Source organism: Tachysurus fulvidraco, chromosome 25 (assembly GCF_022655615.1).
Source record: "Tachysurus fulvidraco isolate hzauxx_2018 chromosome 25, HZAU_PFXX_2.0, whole genome shotgun sequence".
NCBI classification, from domain to species: Eukaryota; Metazoa; Chordata; class Actinopteri; order Siluriformes; family Bagridae; genus Tachysurus; species Tachysurus fulvidraco.
This window is the reverse complement of record NC_062542.1, coordinates 15,631,832-15,649,427: the sequence shown is the minus strand read 5'-3', so window position 1 is coordinate 15,649,427 and position 17,596 is coordinate 15,631,832. Positions and strand designations below refer to the sequence as shown.

At 42.4% G+C, this 17,596-nt stretch overlaps 2 protein-coding genes across 6 annotated transcripts in view; both read left to right on the top strand.

The window, feature by feature from the left end:
* The window catches only part of rps6ka3b (ribosomal protein S6 kinase, polypeptide 3b), a 40,709-nt gene extending 30,789 nt beyond the window's left edge, over positions 1-9,920 (top strand). For all 5 annotated transcript variants that reach the window (XM_047808691.1, XM_027175631.2, XM_047808692.1 and 2 more), the window contains 15 exons: positions 242-279; positions 676-818; positions 905-975; positions 3,439-3,527; positions 3,707-3,771; positions 4,582-4,684; positions 5,481-5,602; positions 6,450-6,575; positions 6,674-6,763; positions 6,893-7,051; positions 7,423-7,584; positions 7,698-7,774; positions 7,858-7,975; positions 8,071-8,211; positions 8,874-9,920. In XM_047808691.1, coding sequence (XP_047664647.1) covers positions 242-279; positions 676-818; positions 905-975; positions 3,439-3,527; positions 3,707-3,771; positions 4,582-4,684; positions 5,481-5,602; positions 6,450-6,575; positions 6,674-6,763; positions 6,893-7,051; positions 7,423-7,584; positions 7,698-7,774; positions 7,858-7,975; positions 8,071-8,211; positions 8,874-8,996 — 1,627 coding nt within the window. In that variant the 3' untranslated portion in view covers positions 8,997-9,920. The remainder of the gene's footprint in view (positions 1-241; positions 280-675; positions 819-904; positions 976-3,438; positions 3,528-3,706; positions 3,772-4,581; positions 4,685-5,480; positions 5,603-6,449; positions 6,576-6,673; positions 6,764-6,892; positions 7,052-7,422; positions 7,585-7,697; positions 7,775-7,857; positions 7,976-8,070; positions 8,212-8,873) is intronic.
* Positions 9,921-12,205: 2,285 nt separating this feature from the next.
* On the top strand, positions 12,206-16,203 carry eif1axb (eukaryotic translation initiation factor 1A X-linked b). Its single transcript, XM_027177035.2, has 7 exons — positions 12,206-12,364; positions 14,300-14,383; positions 14,619-14,722; positions 15,166-15,216; positions 15,614-15,695; positions 15,786-15,877; positions 15,979-16,203. Exons 1-7 carry the CDS (start codon positions 12,349-12,351, stop codon positions 15,982-15,984), a joined length of 435 nt encoding a protein of 144 aa, XP_027032836.1. The 5' UTR covers positions 12,206-12,348; the 3' UTR covers positions 15,985-16,203.
* Positions 16,204-17,596: the final 1,393 nt, after the last annotated feature.

The window sequence follows — 17,596 nt, the reverse complement described above, 5'->3', positions numbered from 1 at the left end:
TCCCCCTGTCTCTCCACCTGTCTGTCCGCCTGTCTGACTTTCTGTCCGTCTGTCTGTCCGTCTGACTGTCCACCTGTCTGTCAGTCTCTGTCTGTCCATCTCTGTGTCTGTCTGTCCGCCTGTCTGTCTGTGTGTCTCTCTGTCTGTCCTTCCGTCTGTCTGTCTTTCCATCTGTCCTTACGTCTGTCTGACCGTCTGTCTGTCTGCGTATCTTCTGACATCTAAATTTGTGTGATTTCAGCATCCTGCTGGACGAGGAAGGCCACATTAAGCTGACAGGTGAGTAATTCTAGACCACTGCCCTTTCCTCCTCCTCCTCCTCCTCCTCCTCCTCATCATCATCATCATCATCATGCCTGTGTTCTCCTCAGAGACTCAGAACTATCAATTAGTTCACAAAAGTACACACAGATTACAAGCTTCCTTTTAAGGAAAAGGGGCGGGGTTCAGGAGTTATGTTTCTGCTGGAGGCGGGGCTAATTTCTGGGCAGAATTGTTAAGAGCAGGAAACTAACGTAGAGCCGAATTAAAAATGATTAAAATCATTACTTACATTTTATTTTCCTTACCAAAAATCTAAGAAGTTTTTTACCAACCGACTTTTGTGTGTGTGTGTGTGTGTGTGTGTGTGTGTGTGTGTGTGTGTGTGTGTGTGTGTGTGTGTGTGTGTTGTAGACTTCGGCCTCAGTAAGGAGTCGATCGATCACGAGAACAAGGCGTACTCGTTCTGTGGGACGGTGGAGTACATGGCTCCCGAGGTGGTGAACCGGCGAGGCCACACCCACAGCGCCGACTGGTGGTCGTACGGCGTGCTCATGGTGAGCGGCGCGACGTTCTGCCAGGCGTCACTTTGTCGCTTCTGTTACACATCACTCTGTTCACCATCTCCATTTTGTGTCTGCAGTTTGAAATGTTAACCGGGACGCTTCCCTTCCAAGGCAAGGACCGCAAAGAGACCATGACCATGATCCTGAAGTGAGTTCACACAGAAAATCAGAAAAATGTTCGATATGATTAAAATCCCGTGATGGACGATGGACGTTATGTGTAAAGTGCAGACAGGGACACGGACACGAGGGCTTCCTGGGGGACACGTCCCGGGACGTAAAGTGTCCGACGACTCTACAGTCAGCAAACCTGCGTGACTTGTGACTGTAATATTTAGCTTTCGGGGTAAAGAGAAAAATTCACAGCAATATTCACCACACACTGTTACCATAACGACACACTTCCCAGTCTTACTCGGTATCAGCTAACAAACTAGCATAACCTGTTAGCCGGATACGATTTTCACTTCACACCGTCTCCCGTCTTGCAACTGGCAACCCGATTGGCTGAGAAGAAAATACGTCACTGGAAGCTCCCTGTTCTACACCCTGTAGAAAAAATAAATAAATAAATAAATGCCCTGTAGAATTTGCGCCGCTCGTTACGCGTGAACGAAGCCGTACGCTTAGCGTCAGAATGTAAGAGCCACTGATGGAGGACGAGGTCATACTTGAGCACCAGCGCTCTAACACTTCACCTACTATAACCACATCAGGCTGGATGGGGATCACAGTGACTAATGCTGTTTGAAGTGGACTTTAATGAAGTGCCCCAGGCTCGGGCAGATGCGCGGGTAGCAGAATGAACACAGCCGAGTCGAAGGCTTAGGACCGTAATAACAAGGAGCTCCTTCACTGGAACGCAGATGATTCAGTGTCCATGACAAACTGACTCATCCTCGGTGTCGAGGCACATTTAGGGAATGAAATCAGAGATGAACATACGCGATATGGGCGAAAGTTTGCGCACCCCTGACCATCCTATTCCATGCTGTGTTCATTCAGGAGAACCTACGTGACCTTAGTTAGCTTATCGAAGGTCTCTTATGACTTCCTTATTTATCTCGTCACGGTTCTTGACGACTTCCCACTTATTCACGGTTACACGTCTGAACTTTGGTCCGTTCGGGTCTCCGGGCTCAGAGTTAGGAATGATTAGCAGGATAAACAACACAATAGCGCTGGAGATGTTTCTGCGTTAAGGATTTGTCACGTATTTCTACACGCAGCGCTGCTAATCAGTAAGTTTATAACAAACCGGTAGACAATGATCACCAGCTGCAGTCTAGATAAACCAGACACAAACCCCAGAGGGCTCTGATCTCATTTCATCACATCTGTCCCATCCATCCATCCATCCATCCATCCATCCAATAATCCATAGATCCATCTGTCCCTTCATCCAGTTTATTTGATTCCTCGATTCCTGAGTCGAATCTATCCGAGCATCCGTTTCCTTTCCTTCACGTCAATCCATCTACACCATCTGTTTATTCAGTTCATCACCCTCTTTATATTCTCTCACCCATCTGTCTATAACATCCACCCAACAATCCATCATCCGTCAGTCTGTCCAGTCCATTCATTTCTTCTTCTTTATCCCATCTATTCATTCATTCATCCATCTAGCTGTCCATATCATTTATCTTTCGATCCTTCTGTCGTCTGTCCATCCGTCTCGTCCCATCACAACTTCTGTCTCCACCCATCCGAGTCATTCCATTTGTCTACCCAATTCATCCATTAGCTATCTGCTCTCTCTCTATCCATCCATCCATCCACATTCTTATTTTTCTGTCTATCCCCTCTGTCTATTTTTCCATCTCATTTATTTATCCCATACATCCATCCATCCATCCATCCGGTTCCCATTACATCTGTTGTATCCTCTCATCCCATCTTGTTTATCAATGCGGCTCATCCACTAACCATCTATCTATCCATCCATCCCACCCTATGTATCTATCCATCTCATCCATTAACCGTCCGTCAAGTAAATTCAACTATTCCTTTATTTATCCTTCGACTCACTTGTCCATCCTTTCATCTGATCCTTTTATTTATGGATTTATCTACCGTATCTTATGCCCTTATCCATCCATCCATCTGATCCCATCACATCCATCCCGTCTCCATCGATACATCCATGCGACCCAAACGTTAACTGTCAATCATCGGTCCATCAAATCCATCAACCATCAACCACCTATTCATCCTTCAAATCCATCCATCCAACCCTCCATTTATCCATCACATAAATCCAACCCTCTATTTATCCATCACATCCATCTAACCCTCCATTTATCCATCACATCCATCCAACCCTCCATTTATCCATCACATCCATCCAAACATGCATCTATCCATCACATCCATCCAACCGTCTGTTTATTCTTCTCCTCACACTATCAGACTCCTCTACCGATCCTTCTACTCGTTCCTTTGCGTTCAGTCCCAGCCGCGTCGCCTGTACGTTAATCAGGACGTTCTGTTCTCATGTTTGAGGTGATGCGTTTTCTTTGGGATTGAATATTATAATTATTATTATTATTATTATTATTATTATTATTATTATTATTAATATTGTTTATTCTGTCGAATGCTCCTGTAGAGCAAAGCTGGGCATGCCTCAGTTCCTCAGCCAGGAGGCTCAGAGTCTCCTACGGAACCTGTTCAAACGAAACCCTTCCAACCGGCTGGGTAAGTCTAGCATGCACACACACACACACACACACACACACACACACACACACACACACACACACACACACACACACAGACGGTGTAATGGTTTACTCCTCAGTGTTGTGAAATCGTAACATTTACGCTGATGACTTCGTCTGAAACCGAGCCACAGCTGTCGCAATGTGTTTCTACAGGCGCAGGTCCAGACGGCGTCGAAGAAATCAAGAGACACCAATTTTACGCTTCTATCGACTGGAACGTAAGTGTGTGTTAAATGTTAAAAATAACACACGACCCTGACATGGCTCATGTTCCCCAGAACAGCACGAGCTCTTTCTCTTCCAACCAATGTTATCAGTCACATGTAAGGTCCTGGAACCTCCATAAAACAAGTCTGTTCCTGTTATCATTATTTTCTAGCACATCTAATCAGAAATTCGATCAGTAGCTGGTTTGATTAAGATCAGAAATAAAAAGCTTGTCACGGTTCCTGTTGCCACGGTGACGGTTACGCAGCACCGACACTGGAGACTCCTTAACTCCTGAGATGCCTGCTGAGAAAAAGTTTCATCGTGACGACAACGGTCTGTTTTTATAATCCGTCCGTTTTAGATTACGGAGCATGTTCGCTGTAAATCCCCTAAGCTGTTGCTATAGAAACGATAACGTATTAGAACGAGGCCGTGCGATTTGGGTCACAGGCGGGACTGCAGTAAAGCCGCGCTGTTCTACGGAATAAATCTGCTCTTCATTCACAGTACACACAGTTACCATCATTCTGAATACAGATATATATTTATTTATATTTTCTATATATTTTTTCTACACTTGTACATCTATTTTTAATGTAACTACTATTTATTTATTTATTTGTTTGTTTGTTTGTTTATCTATCTATCTATCTATCTATCTATCTATCTATCTATCTATCTATCTATCTATCTATCTATCTATTTATTTATTTACTATGGCAGCCAGAAGTCTCTGAAATGTCAGGTTTTGGATGTGACTAGAATTAAACTTGAATTAAACTTTTTTTTCTTTGTTTTTTTCTTTTTGTAATCACTAGAAATTATTTCGGCGAGAGATTCTGCCACCTTTCAAACCTGCATCCGGGCGACCCGACGACACGTTTTACTTCGACCCAGAATTCACGGCTAAAACTCCCAAAGGTGGGTCGGCAGAGCGAAGGTTTAACTTCGTGTTCCTTTCATTTCTCGAGGCCCCACGGGAGCCGTGATCGACTCTGAAAATCAGTAACGAGGTTCCAGAGAAACTGATAACAAGCAGAGAAGAAGATGTTCACTGAATTACTCATAAACCTCTAAATAAGTGTGGGAGAGAAGCACAGGAAGTTTGCTTACTGTGTGTGTGTCTTTGTGTGTGTGTCTGTGTGTGTCTGTCTGTGTCTGTGTGTGTGTGTCTGTGTCTGTGTGTGTGTGTCTGTGTGTGTGTCTGTGTGTGTGTCTGTGTGTGTCTGTGTGTGTCTGTGTGTGTGTCTGTGTGTGTGTCTGTGTGTGTGTCTGTGTGTGTGTCTGTGTGTGTGTGTGTGTGTGTGTGTGTGTGTCTGTGTGTGTCTCTGTGTCTGTGTGTGTGTGTGTGTCTTTTGTGTGTGTGTGTCTTTTGTGTGTGTGTGTCTGTGTCTGTGTGTGTCTGTGTATGTCTGTGTCTGTGTGTGTGCGCGTGTGTGTCTGTGTCTGTCTGTGTCTGTCTGTGTCTGTCTGTGTGTGTCTGTGTGTGTCTGTGTGTGTCTTTTGTGTGTGTGTCTGTGTGTGTCTGTGTGTGTCTGTGTGTGTGTGTCTGTGTGTGTGTCTGTGTCTGTGTCTGTGTCTGTGTCTGTGTGTGTCTGTGTCCGCGTGTGTGTCCGCGTGTGTGTCCGCGTGTGTGTGCGCGCGTGCGTGCGTGTGTGTGTGTGTGTGGGTGGGTGTGTGTGTGTGTGTGTGTGTGTGTGTGTGTGTGTGTGTATAGACTCACCAGGTGTGCCCCCTAGTGCAAACGCTCATCAGCTCTTCAGAGGTTTCAGCTTTGTGGCCATCACCTCAGAGGAGGAAACACAACCGCTGCAGAGCAACATCAGCTCTATAATGCAGGTAAATACACACACACACACACACACACACACCCGACTTCTTATTACGGGGTGTGATGACAACTCCAAAATTATTAGCACCCTCCAAGGGAGCACATAATATATATAGAATAATTACATTACACTCGCCGAGCACTTTATTAGGAACGCCTGGGCACCTGAACTAATGAACACGTGAATTAATCATGAGCCAACAGCACAGTAGCTGGAGACCATGTGATGTCGAGTGTGGCGTGGTCTGTAATGCCGGCTTTGATTATCTCAGAGATGAATCTGAGTCTACCAAAGGCAGAGGATCACCCAGATCGGCCTGCTGAAGGTCGGAAGAACGCAGTTTAGGATTCGGTTCCAAATGTCTACTGTGTAACAAGGAAAAGTGCCTCAGAGCACAACACCTTAGACGTATCAAATATCAAACAATGCCGTACGCCATACTAAGCTTATTGTTTTGGGGTGCCAATAGTTTTAAAAGTTGAAACGTTCACTGTTTAAGACAGGGGTCTGGTCTTGTTCAGAAAGCGCAGTGTGTCTGAGCAGGTTTTCCGTCCCATCACGCAGGAGCCACACCTGATTCCACCTGATTGATGAGTTGATCTTGGCTTCCAGATGACTCAGGTGTGGCTTCTGCTTAGTTGGAATGAAAATCTGAAGAAAACATTCCACGCTTGTCTTATTATTGTCTTATCTTTACGCCTCATTCTTTTTCCATCCGCGAGATGTTTCATCACAGACTCGGTAACACACAGAAAATAGTTCGATGTTTATTATAACGAGGCTCGGTGTAGCTGCATGAGCTGGTAGAGGACAGGCCTGGACTAGTCTCTTGTCCTCTTTTGTCCTCGACGCAGCAACTTCACAGGAACACGTCGCAGTTCGGAGACTCGTACGAGGTCAGGGAGGACATCGGCGTCGGCTCGTACTCCATCTGCAAGCGCTGCATTCACAAGAACACCGGCATGGAGTACGCCGTCAAGGTGACCGCTCGCTTCTGCTCGAACCTTCTGTTAAGATCACTAGAATAAATATCGTAACCTGAAATACGTTCGTTTTGTTTTTTTCTTCTTCTAATTAGATCATCAACAAAGCCAAAAGGGATCCGACGGACGAGGTGGAAATCCTCTTACGCTACGGCCAGCATCCCAACATCATCACTTTAAAGGATGTGAGTGTGTTCATCGTGCTCGAGCGCCACGCCCTTCCAGCCGGCGACACGTGATCGCCGTGTGATGTGCTTTTATTTTTCCGGTAAAACGACTAAGCTTTGTCCTTCGTACATCTCTGCGTCCTGCAGGTGTACGACGACGGCCGCTCTGTTTTCCTGGTGACGGAGCTGCTGAAAGGAGGGGAGCTGCTGGATAAGATCCTCAGACAGAAGTTCTTCTCTGAGAGGGAGGCCAGCGCCGTGCTCTACACCATCACCAAGACCGTAGAGTACCTTCATGCGCAAGGGGTAATCATCCACATCAATCTCGATATCCCCATCATTCCGGTTTATCCTCAGCTTCCCCCGTTATTCCGACCAACATCCACATCATAACATCCTCAGTCACTTCTCCAACATTCCCATCATCCATCTTGTTCCCAGGCGTCACTATCACCTCCAACATTCCCATTATTTCCCAACATAATATCTCCATAATTTCACGGCAACCCCATAATTTCAGATAATTCCCTAACATAATATCCTCATCATTCCATAATCATTCCCAAAATTCCACAATCATTTCCCCGGCCACAAGCAGCAGCACTTACAGTCGTTCCAGTGTCCGTGTGCATGCTGATAATATCCACAGCCTCAATTCCCTTGTTCCGTGTTCTCAGGTGGTCCACAGAGACCTCAAGCCCAGTAACATTCTCTACGTGGACGAATCCGGAAACCCGGAGTCCATCCGGATCTGTGACTTTGGCTTTGCCAAGCAGCTGAGAGCAGAAAACGGGCTTCTGATGACGCCGTGCTACACCGCTAACTTTGTAGCACCAGAGGTACACGTCGCCGTACAAAGGAGGAGTTTGTGTGTGTGTGTGTGTGTGTGTGTGTGTGTGTATGTGTGTGTGTGTGTCAGGTTAAAGCAGAAATAACTAACTGTGTCCCGTAGGTGTTGAAGAAGCAGGGCTACGATGCCGCGTGTGACGTCTGGAGTCTGGGGGTCCTTCTCTACACAATGCTCACAGGGTAAATCTGAAAATCCAGCGTTTATAAAACCAAAACATTTTGCACTTCACTGGGATTTAAAATGACTTTGGACTGTTTTGCAGCTTCACTCCGTTCGCCAACGGACCCGAAGACACACCGGAGGAGATTCTGGCTCGGATCGGCAGCGGGAAGTTCTCGACCACAGGAGGATACTGGAACTCCGTCTCGGCCGAAGCAAAGGTGTCGTCACTTTTTAACCTATTAAGCCTCGAATCAGTATAAAGGTTTATTTCTTTACACCCCAGTTCCTTAAACGTCATCTTGACAACCCTCAGGACCTGGTATCTAAAATGCTCCACGTAGATCCTCATCAGAGATTAACGGCCGCACAAGTGCTGAGGCATCCGTGGATCGTCCACAAAGACCAGCTCCCCAAATACCAGCTGAACAGACAGGACGCTCCTCATCTCGTCAAGGTACGAACACCGGGGACACTCGGGGTTTACAGGGTCATGAGCCCAAGAATTTCACTCACCATGGCACATGTGCTGTGGTGATGTGACAATAAAGGTGACTTGACTTGACTTGATCTGCACCCTGATACCTGCGTCATGTTCAGTAGAATTGCTCGAGGCAGAAAAGCTGATTACAGCGATATCGTATTACGGCTTTCAGCCTTTCGAGCTAAATCAGATGAAGGAAGAAATTAAAGAGAACGTTTTAGTGTAAAACAGACGCAAACCTTTCCGTGTCATGTGTGATGAGGTGGAGATAAATTAAACACACCCAGGCTGATTCCTGCCCTATAACAACGTCTTCACCAGGTTAAGTTTATAACAATCTCTTACCTGTCGGTAATCGGCACTTTGTGCCCGTGTGATGTTTTTATAGCCAGCTCTTTAGTTATAAACTGTGATTTGTAAGAACATTAGTCAGCATCTTCCAACCAATCAGAATCCAGTAGCAGTTTATTGTTTGATTCAAAATGCAGCTAGTTTAAAATAATAATAATAATAATAATAATAATAATAATAATAATACATTTGGAGCTGATTTTGTTTATGATGTCACATGACCGTGGCGTAGCCTTAAGATCTCACGTCATCTATCTGTTTATACGTTGTGCGTGTTCTGACAGGGCGCCATGGCTGCGACGTACTCCGCCTTGAACAGGAACGTTCCCCCCATTCTAGAACCCGTGGGCTGCTCCATTCTCGCTCAGCGTCGAGGAGTGAAGAAAGTGACCTCCACCGCACTCTGAAGTTCCGCCTATTACACCAAGCAACCAACCACAGACCTCACGGCCCGGTGCAAGCACACGGCTCAGCCCCTGCCTGCCTGCCTGCCGCCCAGCCTGACGCACACCTGACACCCAGCCTGCCGCCCATCCGCCCCTAGACCTAAGGGCAAGCCTGGGCTCTGAGGCCCCCTGGTGGACCATCCAAATCTTCCTCATCCGCCACCGAAGCGGATCAATAAAATCTTTGGGAAAAAAAGCATCCGGAACATTCTGTAGACTTTCTTTGGGAAACAAGAGACTGACTCATGCATATGAACTTGTAATATACTGTAATATTCTTTTTATATAAAGCTGGTAGAGAACAATATTATTGTATTAAAGAGACTGTATGCTGTCGTGTTATGAAATGAGAACAGATAAACAGAATTTTCACTATTTCTCTGCAAAAAAAGAAGCAAAACACACTCCAGATTATACACTTGTTACGAATCGAATGGTTTTTTTTTTTTTTTTGCAAACCTGATTTTATTCTTATTTTTCTGGGAACAAAAATCAAGCGTAATATTAAATTCTTTACTTTATGTTACAGAGATATAAACGTCTTTATGTACCAAAATAAAATCAAAGAATTTTTATCAAGCTTTAAGGAAAAAAAAACTAAACTCTGATTGGCTAAGCGTGAGGGTTATAAAGGATCTGAATATGAAGTTTAGATGATTTAGTGATTATGATTACATGCAGTAAATATGTTCAATTAAACTGTTTTTTTGTACAAAAAAATGTTTGGAATTTGCCTTTAAAAGTATATCATTAAAATTACTTTTGAATAATTAATAGTTTTGAGATTCAGAATAAATAACACAGGGCAAAAAAAATCACTAGTGAAATATGCAGATTTATGTAAATGATATGCAAATTCAGCTCAAGGTCAAACATCTGGAGATTCCCCCCAAAAAAAGCTTTCAGATTTCAGTGAAATAAAATCGTAATGTTTACTCGATGCCCAGTTTAACTAACTAGCTAACATTTTACCTAGTTGGGCTTTAGTTAGTTATTTAAATTGGTGACTTTTTTTTACTGAGAATCCTAGCCTAATTTACATAAAATGCACATTTTAAAGAATTTTGATTTTTAATCTTTAAATTGGAATCCATCATTTAAAGTTCTGTGCCATTCTGTATTAGTTAAAAACACCACAAGGGGAAAACCATTAAATGTGAGTTCAGTATCATTCTGATAAACATGATGAGCATCATGTGAAACTTAAAGCCATCAGAAGACACAGAAATTCCTTTTTCTTCCTTTTTTTTTAGTTTGATTTAAAAACCCTAAAAAAAAACGTGGAAGGTTCTGTAAATGATTCCGGAACCCAGAGAGAGAGAGAGAGAAGCGATAAAAGTGATGGTGTGTAATTTTCACTCAGCCTTCAGCTTTCCACACGACGTTAAAGAGCACAAACACACCGCAGCACGTGACTTTATCAGACTCAGGTTCACGAGACGCATAAATACTCGGACGTCTTCGCGTTTTTTTGTTTTTTTTTAATATATATAATAATTGATTTTGAGTTGAAGACAAAATGGATTTCGAAGCACTATTAAGTATATTTTTTTAGAACCGCAATAAATGGCTGCTTTACCTAATGTTAGTATGTGGAAATCTAGCAGCTCGTGCTTGATGTGTGTGCGCGCGCACGTGTCCGTGTGCGTGCGTGTGTGCGTGTGTGTGTGTGTGAGGTAAAGTCCATGTTTGTGTTTCTTTTTTTCTTTTCTTTTTTTGTGAAGATACGTTTTGTTCACATTGTCGTCTTCTTTCTTTGTTAACTTGAAAAGAAACAAAATGCTGGAACAAGTTTTTGTTGCTTCTTTTGTGTGTGTGTGTGTGTGTGTGTGTGTGTGATTGAAACATCGTTTATTTCACGTGGAGTAAACCTTTTTTATGAAGAAACAAAGAATGAGGTTTATAGAGGATGAGGATTATAAGATTCTTTTTTTTTTAATTGCATATAAACATAAATAACAACAAGAGAGATATAGCTATGTGGTATACATAAATGCCATCAGTATACACAGGTAAATGATTTATATAATCCAAACAAACAATATAAATAACATAAAGAGAAGCCAAAAGAAAGACACCACCCTCCAAATATGGTGCCATTTAATTGTCTATTTCCAATTTGCAGATAATATTAGGATTGTAGTTTCCATGACCACTATAATAGGCCCAGTGACACAGTTACGTAATCAGCCAATCACGTAGCAGCAGCTTGGTGCAAGAAATCTTGTATTTATGGGTCAGGAGCTTTGTTAATGTTCCTCAAAATGGTTGTTAGTGCTGTATGTGTGTGTTTCAGAAACGTCTGCTCGGATAGATATTCTTTTACAAAAATATGTGTTAAAAAATTAGCTGGCCTTGTTAATGAGAGAGAGAAAGTCTACAGAAATCACTCTGTACAAACGTGCTGAGCAGAAAAGCATCAACAGCAGAACACATCCTGGCAGCCAAAGCGCAGGATCATCCAAACCATACAGGTGAAGATTATACAGACATCCAGCAACGTCCAATTAGTAATTCATAATTACACTAACACTAACTAATGCGTGAAAGACATTAAACAGTGGATGCTTACTAACTTCCCCCTTGTACTAGGACCACATGCAGACAAGAGTAAGCTTTCTGATGGCAGAGTAGCTCTCGATGGGCTTTCTCTCTCATCATGTGAAAGCGGTAAAAGTTCTGGTGTGATTATTGACTCCGGGCTCTCATTTGAACCTTATCTAGATATCACTAGTGTGGCCTTCTTTTACAGAAGTATTGCTAAGATATGAAACACGATGTCACAGCACGATGCTACATGCTTCTTAGCTCCAATGAAGATAAATTGTAATGTTTAATGTGTAAGTGCACAAAGAAATTCAGTACAATTGTGTGCTTCCGACTCTGTGGGCAGAGTTTGGGGAATGATGTGGAAGAACACATGGTTGTGGTGGTCAGGGGTGCACAAACTTTTGGCCTATAATGTAGATACATGCATAAATACATACTGTATCTCTACTTACGTTTTTTCTACTCATTATATATATATATATATATATATATATATGTATAAAAATATCATATCCATATATACATTATTTCATGAAGCAGAGATGATGATGATGATGATGTTCATTCATTTGAACTTTTCAATAAAGTTTTTTGTCTTGAATGAACTGCACATGCGCATCATGCTTTATATTCAGCAGGCTTTTTCCCCTCTGATTGTGTGTCGCTTACCTGCTGTTTGTAGGAATAAAATTAGTCATTTTAAAGTCCAATAAAACAGATAAATATCTTTATATACAGGAGGCAGCAGTCGGATATCTAGAACATGCCAAAAAATAAAGGTAAAGTGTTTTTTATTTATGTCTGTGAGGTTCACAAAAACAACTGGATTTGGGGCACGAGCAAGTTAAGCATGTAGGCTAACGGTGTTAGCATGGCTGCGTTAGCATGGCTGTGTTAGCATCTTGTGTTAGCATCTTAACGGTTTGTATTAATAAAAAATATCTAATCCGGCTCTAAAAATAAAAGAAGCAGATTTGTGAAGATGAATGTAATTGTACTTGATGTTACTGATATTATTTATATTATTTAGCGCCGTTTGTTTATTTTTTTTTCCTGTCAGTAAAAGTCGTGAACAAACAAATAAATAAATAAATAAATAATTGAGCTGCGCAGTTGTTGACATGAACGATTTCCTTCACGCAGAAAAATGCATCCTTATCTAATTAATCTGGATCAGTTTGTATATGTTTATCTGTTTTAACACAAGGTTTAACTGGGTATCTAACACATGCTGAACAAATCCTGTATTAACGTGTTAGAGCTGACAGTGTTGAGGAAAAGAAAGGAAACAGACTCGAAATGGACAGAACTCCTGATCTAAAGGAAGTCAGGAACTAAAGGAGATATAAAGCTTTATGCACTTAATGAATGAATACTTTAGACTTGTCTGTTCTCTAACACTGTGTGGGTCGTGTCGGGTTATCGCTCAAAGTTCTACCAATTCCTGACTCTTTAGTCTCCGGAGACGAGCCGACACGAGAAAGAGGAACCAAACTAGAGCTGTTATAAGCTGTTCCAGTGTGAGGAGTAAAGACGAGTGTATACAGGGTGTTCAGTGTGAGGAGTAAAGACGAGTGTATACAGGGTGTTCAGTGTGAGGAGTAAAGACGAGTGTATACAGGGTGTTCAGTGTGAGGAGTAAAGACGAGTGTATACAGGGTGTTCAGTGTGAGGAGTAAAGACGAGTGTATACAGGACGTTCAGTGTGAGGAGTAAAGACGAGTGTATACAGGACGTTCAGTGTGAGGAGTAAAGACGAGTGTATACAGGGTGTTCAGTGTGAGGAGTAAAGACGAGTGTATACAGGACGTTCAGTGTGAGGAGTGAAGACGAGTGTATACAGGACGTTCAGTGTGAGGAGTAAAGACGAGTGTATACAGGACGTTCAGTGTGAGGAGTAAAGACGAGTGTATACAGGACGTTCAGTGTGAGGAGTGAAGACGAGTGTATACAGGACGTTCAGTGTGAGGAGTAAAGACGAGTGTATACAGGACGTTCAGTGTGAGGAGTAAAGACGAGTGTATACAGGGTGTTCAGTGTGAGGAGTAAAGACGAGTGTATACAGGCCGTTCAGTGTGAGGAGTAAAGACGAGTGTATACAGGGTGTTCAGTGTGAGGAGTAAAGACGAGTGTATACAGGGTGTTCAGTGTGAGGAGTAAAGACGAGTGTATACAGGGTGTTCAGTGTGAGGAGTAAAGACGAGTGTATACAGGGTGTTCAGTGTGAGGAGTAAAGACGAGTGTATACAGGGTGTTCAGTGTGAGGAGTAAAGACGAGTGTATACAGGACGTTCAGTGTGAGGAGTAAAGACGAGTGTATACAGGACGTTCAGTGTGAGGAGTAAAGACGAGTGTATACAGGACGTTCAGTGTGAGGAGATTGAGTGTGTAAGAAGGTGTAAGCAACACAGCAGTGTTTATGATTGCAGCAGCAGCAGATCTTTAGGTACAAACCTACAGAATTCATGTCAGAGAAACAACAAAGTTTAGAAACACAGACATCACTAATCGACTCCTCACAGACACACACACACACACACACCCCGTGTGGCAAGGAGGGAAAGTGTTTCTTCACTTACAAAATAAACAGGTATTTTGCATGTGAAGCAAATTCCGTATTCTCTTGAGAATGTGTGTTAAAGTGCAGCGAGTGACATTTGCACCCCAGTCAGGTTTTTGGTATTGACTTATGTTTTTGCTCTTCTGGTCTTTAGGTAAAGGAGGAAAGAACAGGCGACGTGGTAAGAACGAGAACGAGTCCGAGAAGAGGGAGCTGGTGTTTAAAGAGGATGGACAAGGTAACATACATTTATCTCCACCCTGAAACCCAGCATGTGTGTATAGATTGATGCCAGACACGGGAACAGAATAAAGCCATGCTGCATCACTCTGCTTGGGTAGAGATGGAGGACGAGCGTAATCCAAAGTATAAAGTCATACTCGGTGTAAAACTTTTTTCCTTTAAATCATTGAAAGCTGATGTGGTGTGAAAAAAAAAAAATCATGTTTTTAAACCACTTGAATGGTTTTCAGAGTACGCTCAAGTGATAAAGATGCTGGGAAACGGCAGGTTGGAGGCCATGTGCTTCGATGGTGTCAAGCGGCTTTGTCACATCCGAGGAAAACTCCGGAAAAAGGTTTCACATACACACACACACACACACGCGCTAACACTCTTTCTCTCTCTCTACCTCTCTCTCTCACACACACACACACACACAGCTGACTCAGCACCATCTCATCACACTGTGAACAGGTTAGAGTTCGGCTCAGCTGATCTTTCCGACCACACTGGATTAAACTAAAGGATGGGAAACTGAAAGGATTATATGTTGAACGTGATCACATGTATTGGCACTATCGATTAAATCCATATAATCGACAGTCGTAAACACACACGCATTTGTTTTTACCCACCGTCACTGAATATGTAAGAATTTAAATGTAAATAAAATGATTGCTGTGTCTTAATTAACGACAATTTGTTTCTGAGATTTATACAGTCAGTAGCTTGAACTTTCAGTGCTGTGGTGTGTGTTTATCAAACGCCCTTATCTGAAAACCATCTTTCTTCTCCCAGGTTTGGATCAACACGTCGGACATTATCCTCATCGGCCTGAGGGATTATCAGGTGAGTTTCCAGCTCAGGTGTGCTGCATGGTCATTAGGCACATGATGAGGATGTTACATTATAGTAGGAGTTGAACGATATTCCTCAGTACTCATGTCCACGCGGTCTCGTCTTGGTAAATTACCCATAATCCTCCATTTTATTATGATTTCCACAACCAGCTTAAGCCATGATTACACAAACATTCTTATAACAGTTACGTTAGAACGTAGTCATGGTCTGAAACGTGATGTCTGTTCAGCGCATGTTTACAACCTGGTAGTAATATTAGCGTTCTATTTAAAACTCTTTCAATCCGAAGCTTGTGGGTTTTCTGATTATTAGGCTATACGTGTATGAATGAATGATACGTGTATCAAAGACGCCGTCGCTGACTCGGTGTTTGTGTTTGTTTCAGGACACGAAGGCAGATGTTATTTTGAAGTACAACGCTGATGAGGCTCGCAGTCTGAAAGCGTACGGAGAGCTTCCAGAGCACGGTATCTGTCTTCCTGGAATTCACCTCATCTCACAGAAATGCTGATTCAAAGCTTCATTAATTGCATTTTTTTTTTCTTTTCCCCCCTTAGCCAAAATCAATGAGACGGACACGTTCGGACCCGGAGACGACGACGAAATTCAGTTCGACGATATCGGAGATGATGACGAGGACATCGACGATGTAAGTGCGAATGCAGATTTGTTTCCTTAAGGATAAAGTGCTGCTGTATTACACCGGTGTCGTGTTGTGTATCGGATCTGACTTGTATTGTATCGCTGTAGATCTAATGTGGAGCTGCTGCTAAGGAGGAAGCGGACTTCGGTCCGCCGGTGGAGACGGGAAGCCTGGCGTCTCGAACCCTCGGATTTAGGGCTTTCATCACTAACTATACGACGGCATCACTATTTACAATACATTGTTAGTTTTTAATGTATTTATAATCATTTCACCCCAAGTGGAATTTAGTTGAAGAATCTTTGGGTTCGCAATAAAAACGAACAATTTTATGTTTTTGTCTTGCAGTCTGTAATTCTTGTAGCGTCTAAACGATAAAGAGAAATGTTTGTGAGAGGAGTAGCTGCCTTTAATTGTTTATTTGTTTGTTTGTTTCTGTTAAACAGGCTGTTGGAAACATGGAGTCTGTCTTTGGGAACATATTCCTTTGATTTTTTATTTTTTTTGTGAATGTTTTTGAAACAGGAAGTCAAATATTTTTTACATATAAAACAGAGCTGCTGCATTAAAATACATTTCTGATCGAATCCCTTGGCACTGGAGACACGCAGATGCTTTTCTATTCTCGTCCCGATGCCGCTTTCACGTATACCGATTCTGTACTAACGTGTCAAATCTACGCACGTCTCACTACTCCTGAGCATCTCGAGCTCAAGTGCTTTCTTCTGACCAAACGAGATAACCGTGACGTATCTATCAGTGCACATCTGCTTCTGATCGGAGGCAGTTTTCTTATTCTGAAGTGAGGCTCTAATGGTTTCTTTCTACAATTAAGGGGGATAAAATGAAAACCGGGCAAAGCTCAGAATATTTTTATATCCAAGAAACACAGCTGAAATGTTATCAGGTCTTTTTTTTTTTCATGAACTGTCCTTCGTAAAAAAAGCAGATTGTGTTAATTTGTGATTTACGTTACGTCATTAAGCGTAACGTTAAAGACGGTGGGGTTTCTTTCTCTCCTGCTTTTGATCCAAGATGAATGATTTTTGAAATAAAAAGATGATACTATGTGAAATTAATTTTTCCTTGTTTCTCTTTTCTCTTCAAACGTTCATTCATTCGTTCACGAATCTGCAAACTGCTCCCTTTGTACCTTTTATCCTGCTTAATATCGGAATATAATCTCTCAAGGAACCTGAACTGCTCATAATGGATCTACTGATCCACTGAAGAGAGCCTTTGGTCCTAAGAGTGGATGTAAGAAGTGGGTTAGTGTGTTATAAAGGCGAGTTAGTTTCTTTTTCATGGTTAATTTAATAAAGGCTTTTGGAACTCTTTGTGAAAGGAACACGTTTAGTTTCAGGGTTCTCTGTGACATCTAAGGAAGTGTTAATGGTTAGACTGATCTTATTCTCAATGTGTGTCCTAATGAGCCAGAATCAGTATTTTATTGATTAATGAGACTAAAGGTTAATACTAGACAATAGGTTCATGCACCTGAACACCACCTCGTCCACAGCAATCAGCCAACCACGTGGCTTACGATCGTGCAGATTCGGATGAACCGTCATCTCGGTAACACAGAGACAGATTGTTCTTCTCTCTCTCTCACACACACACACACACACACTGTACACGTCAGTTTTCACATGCAGTACGTACAGTGTATAAAAAAGAAAAGAAAACAATACAGATTTCTGTATCTTTTGTGTATAAAACGCGCGT

What these genes read in the sequence shown, in the direction of transcription:
- eif1axb (XM_027177035.2), top strand. An exon ending in GTTTAAAGAGGATGGACAAG is followed by an intron (nt 14,384 to 14,618) that starts GTAACATACATT and finishes AATGGTTTTCAG; the next exon opens with AGTACGCTCAAGTGATAAAG. An exon ending in TCGGCCTGAGGGATTATCAG is followed by an intron (nt 15,217 to 15,613) that starts GTGAGTTTCCAG and finishes TGTTTGTTTCAG; the next exon opens with GACACGAAGGCAGATGTTAT.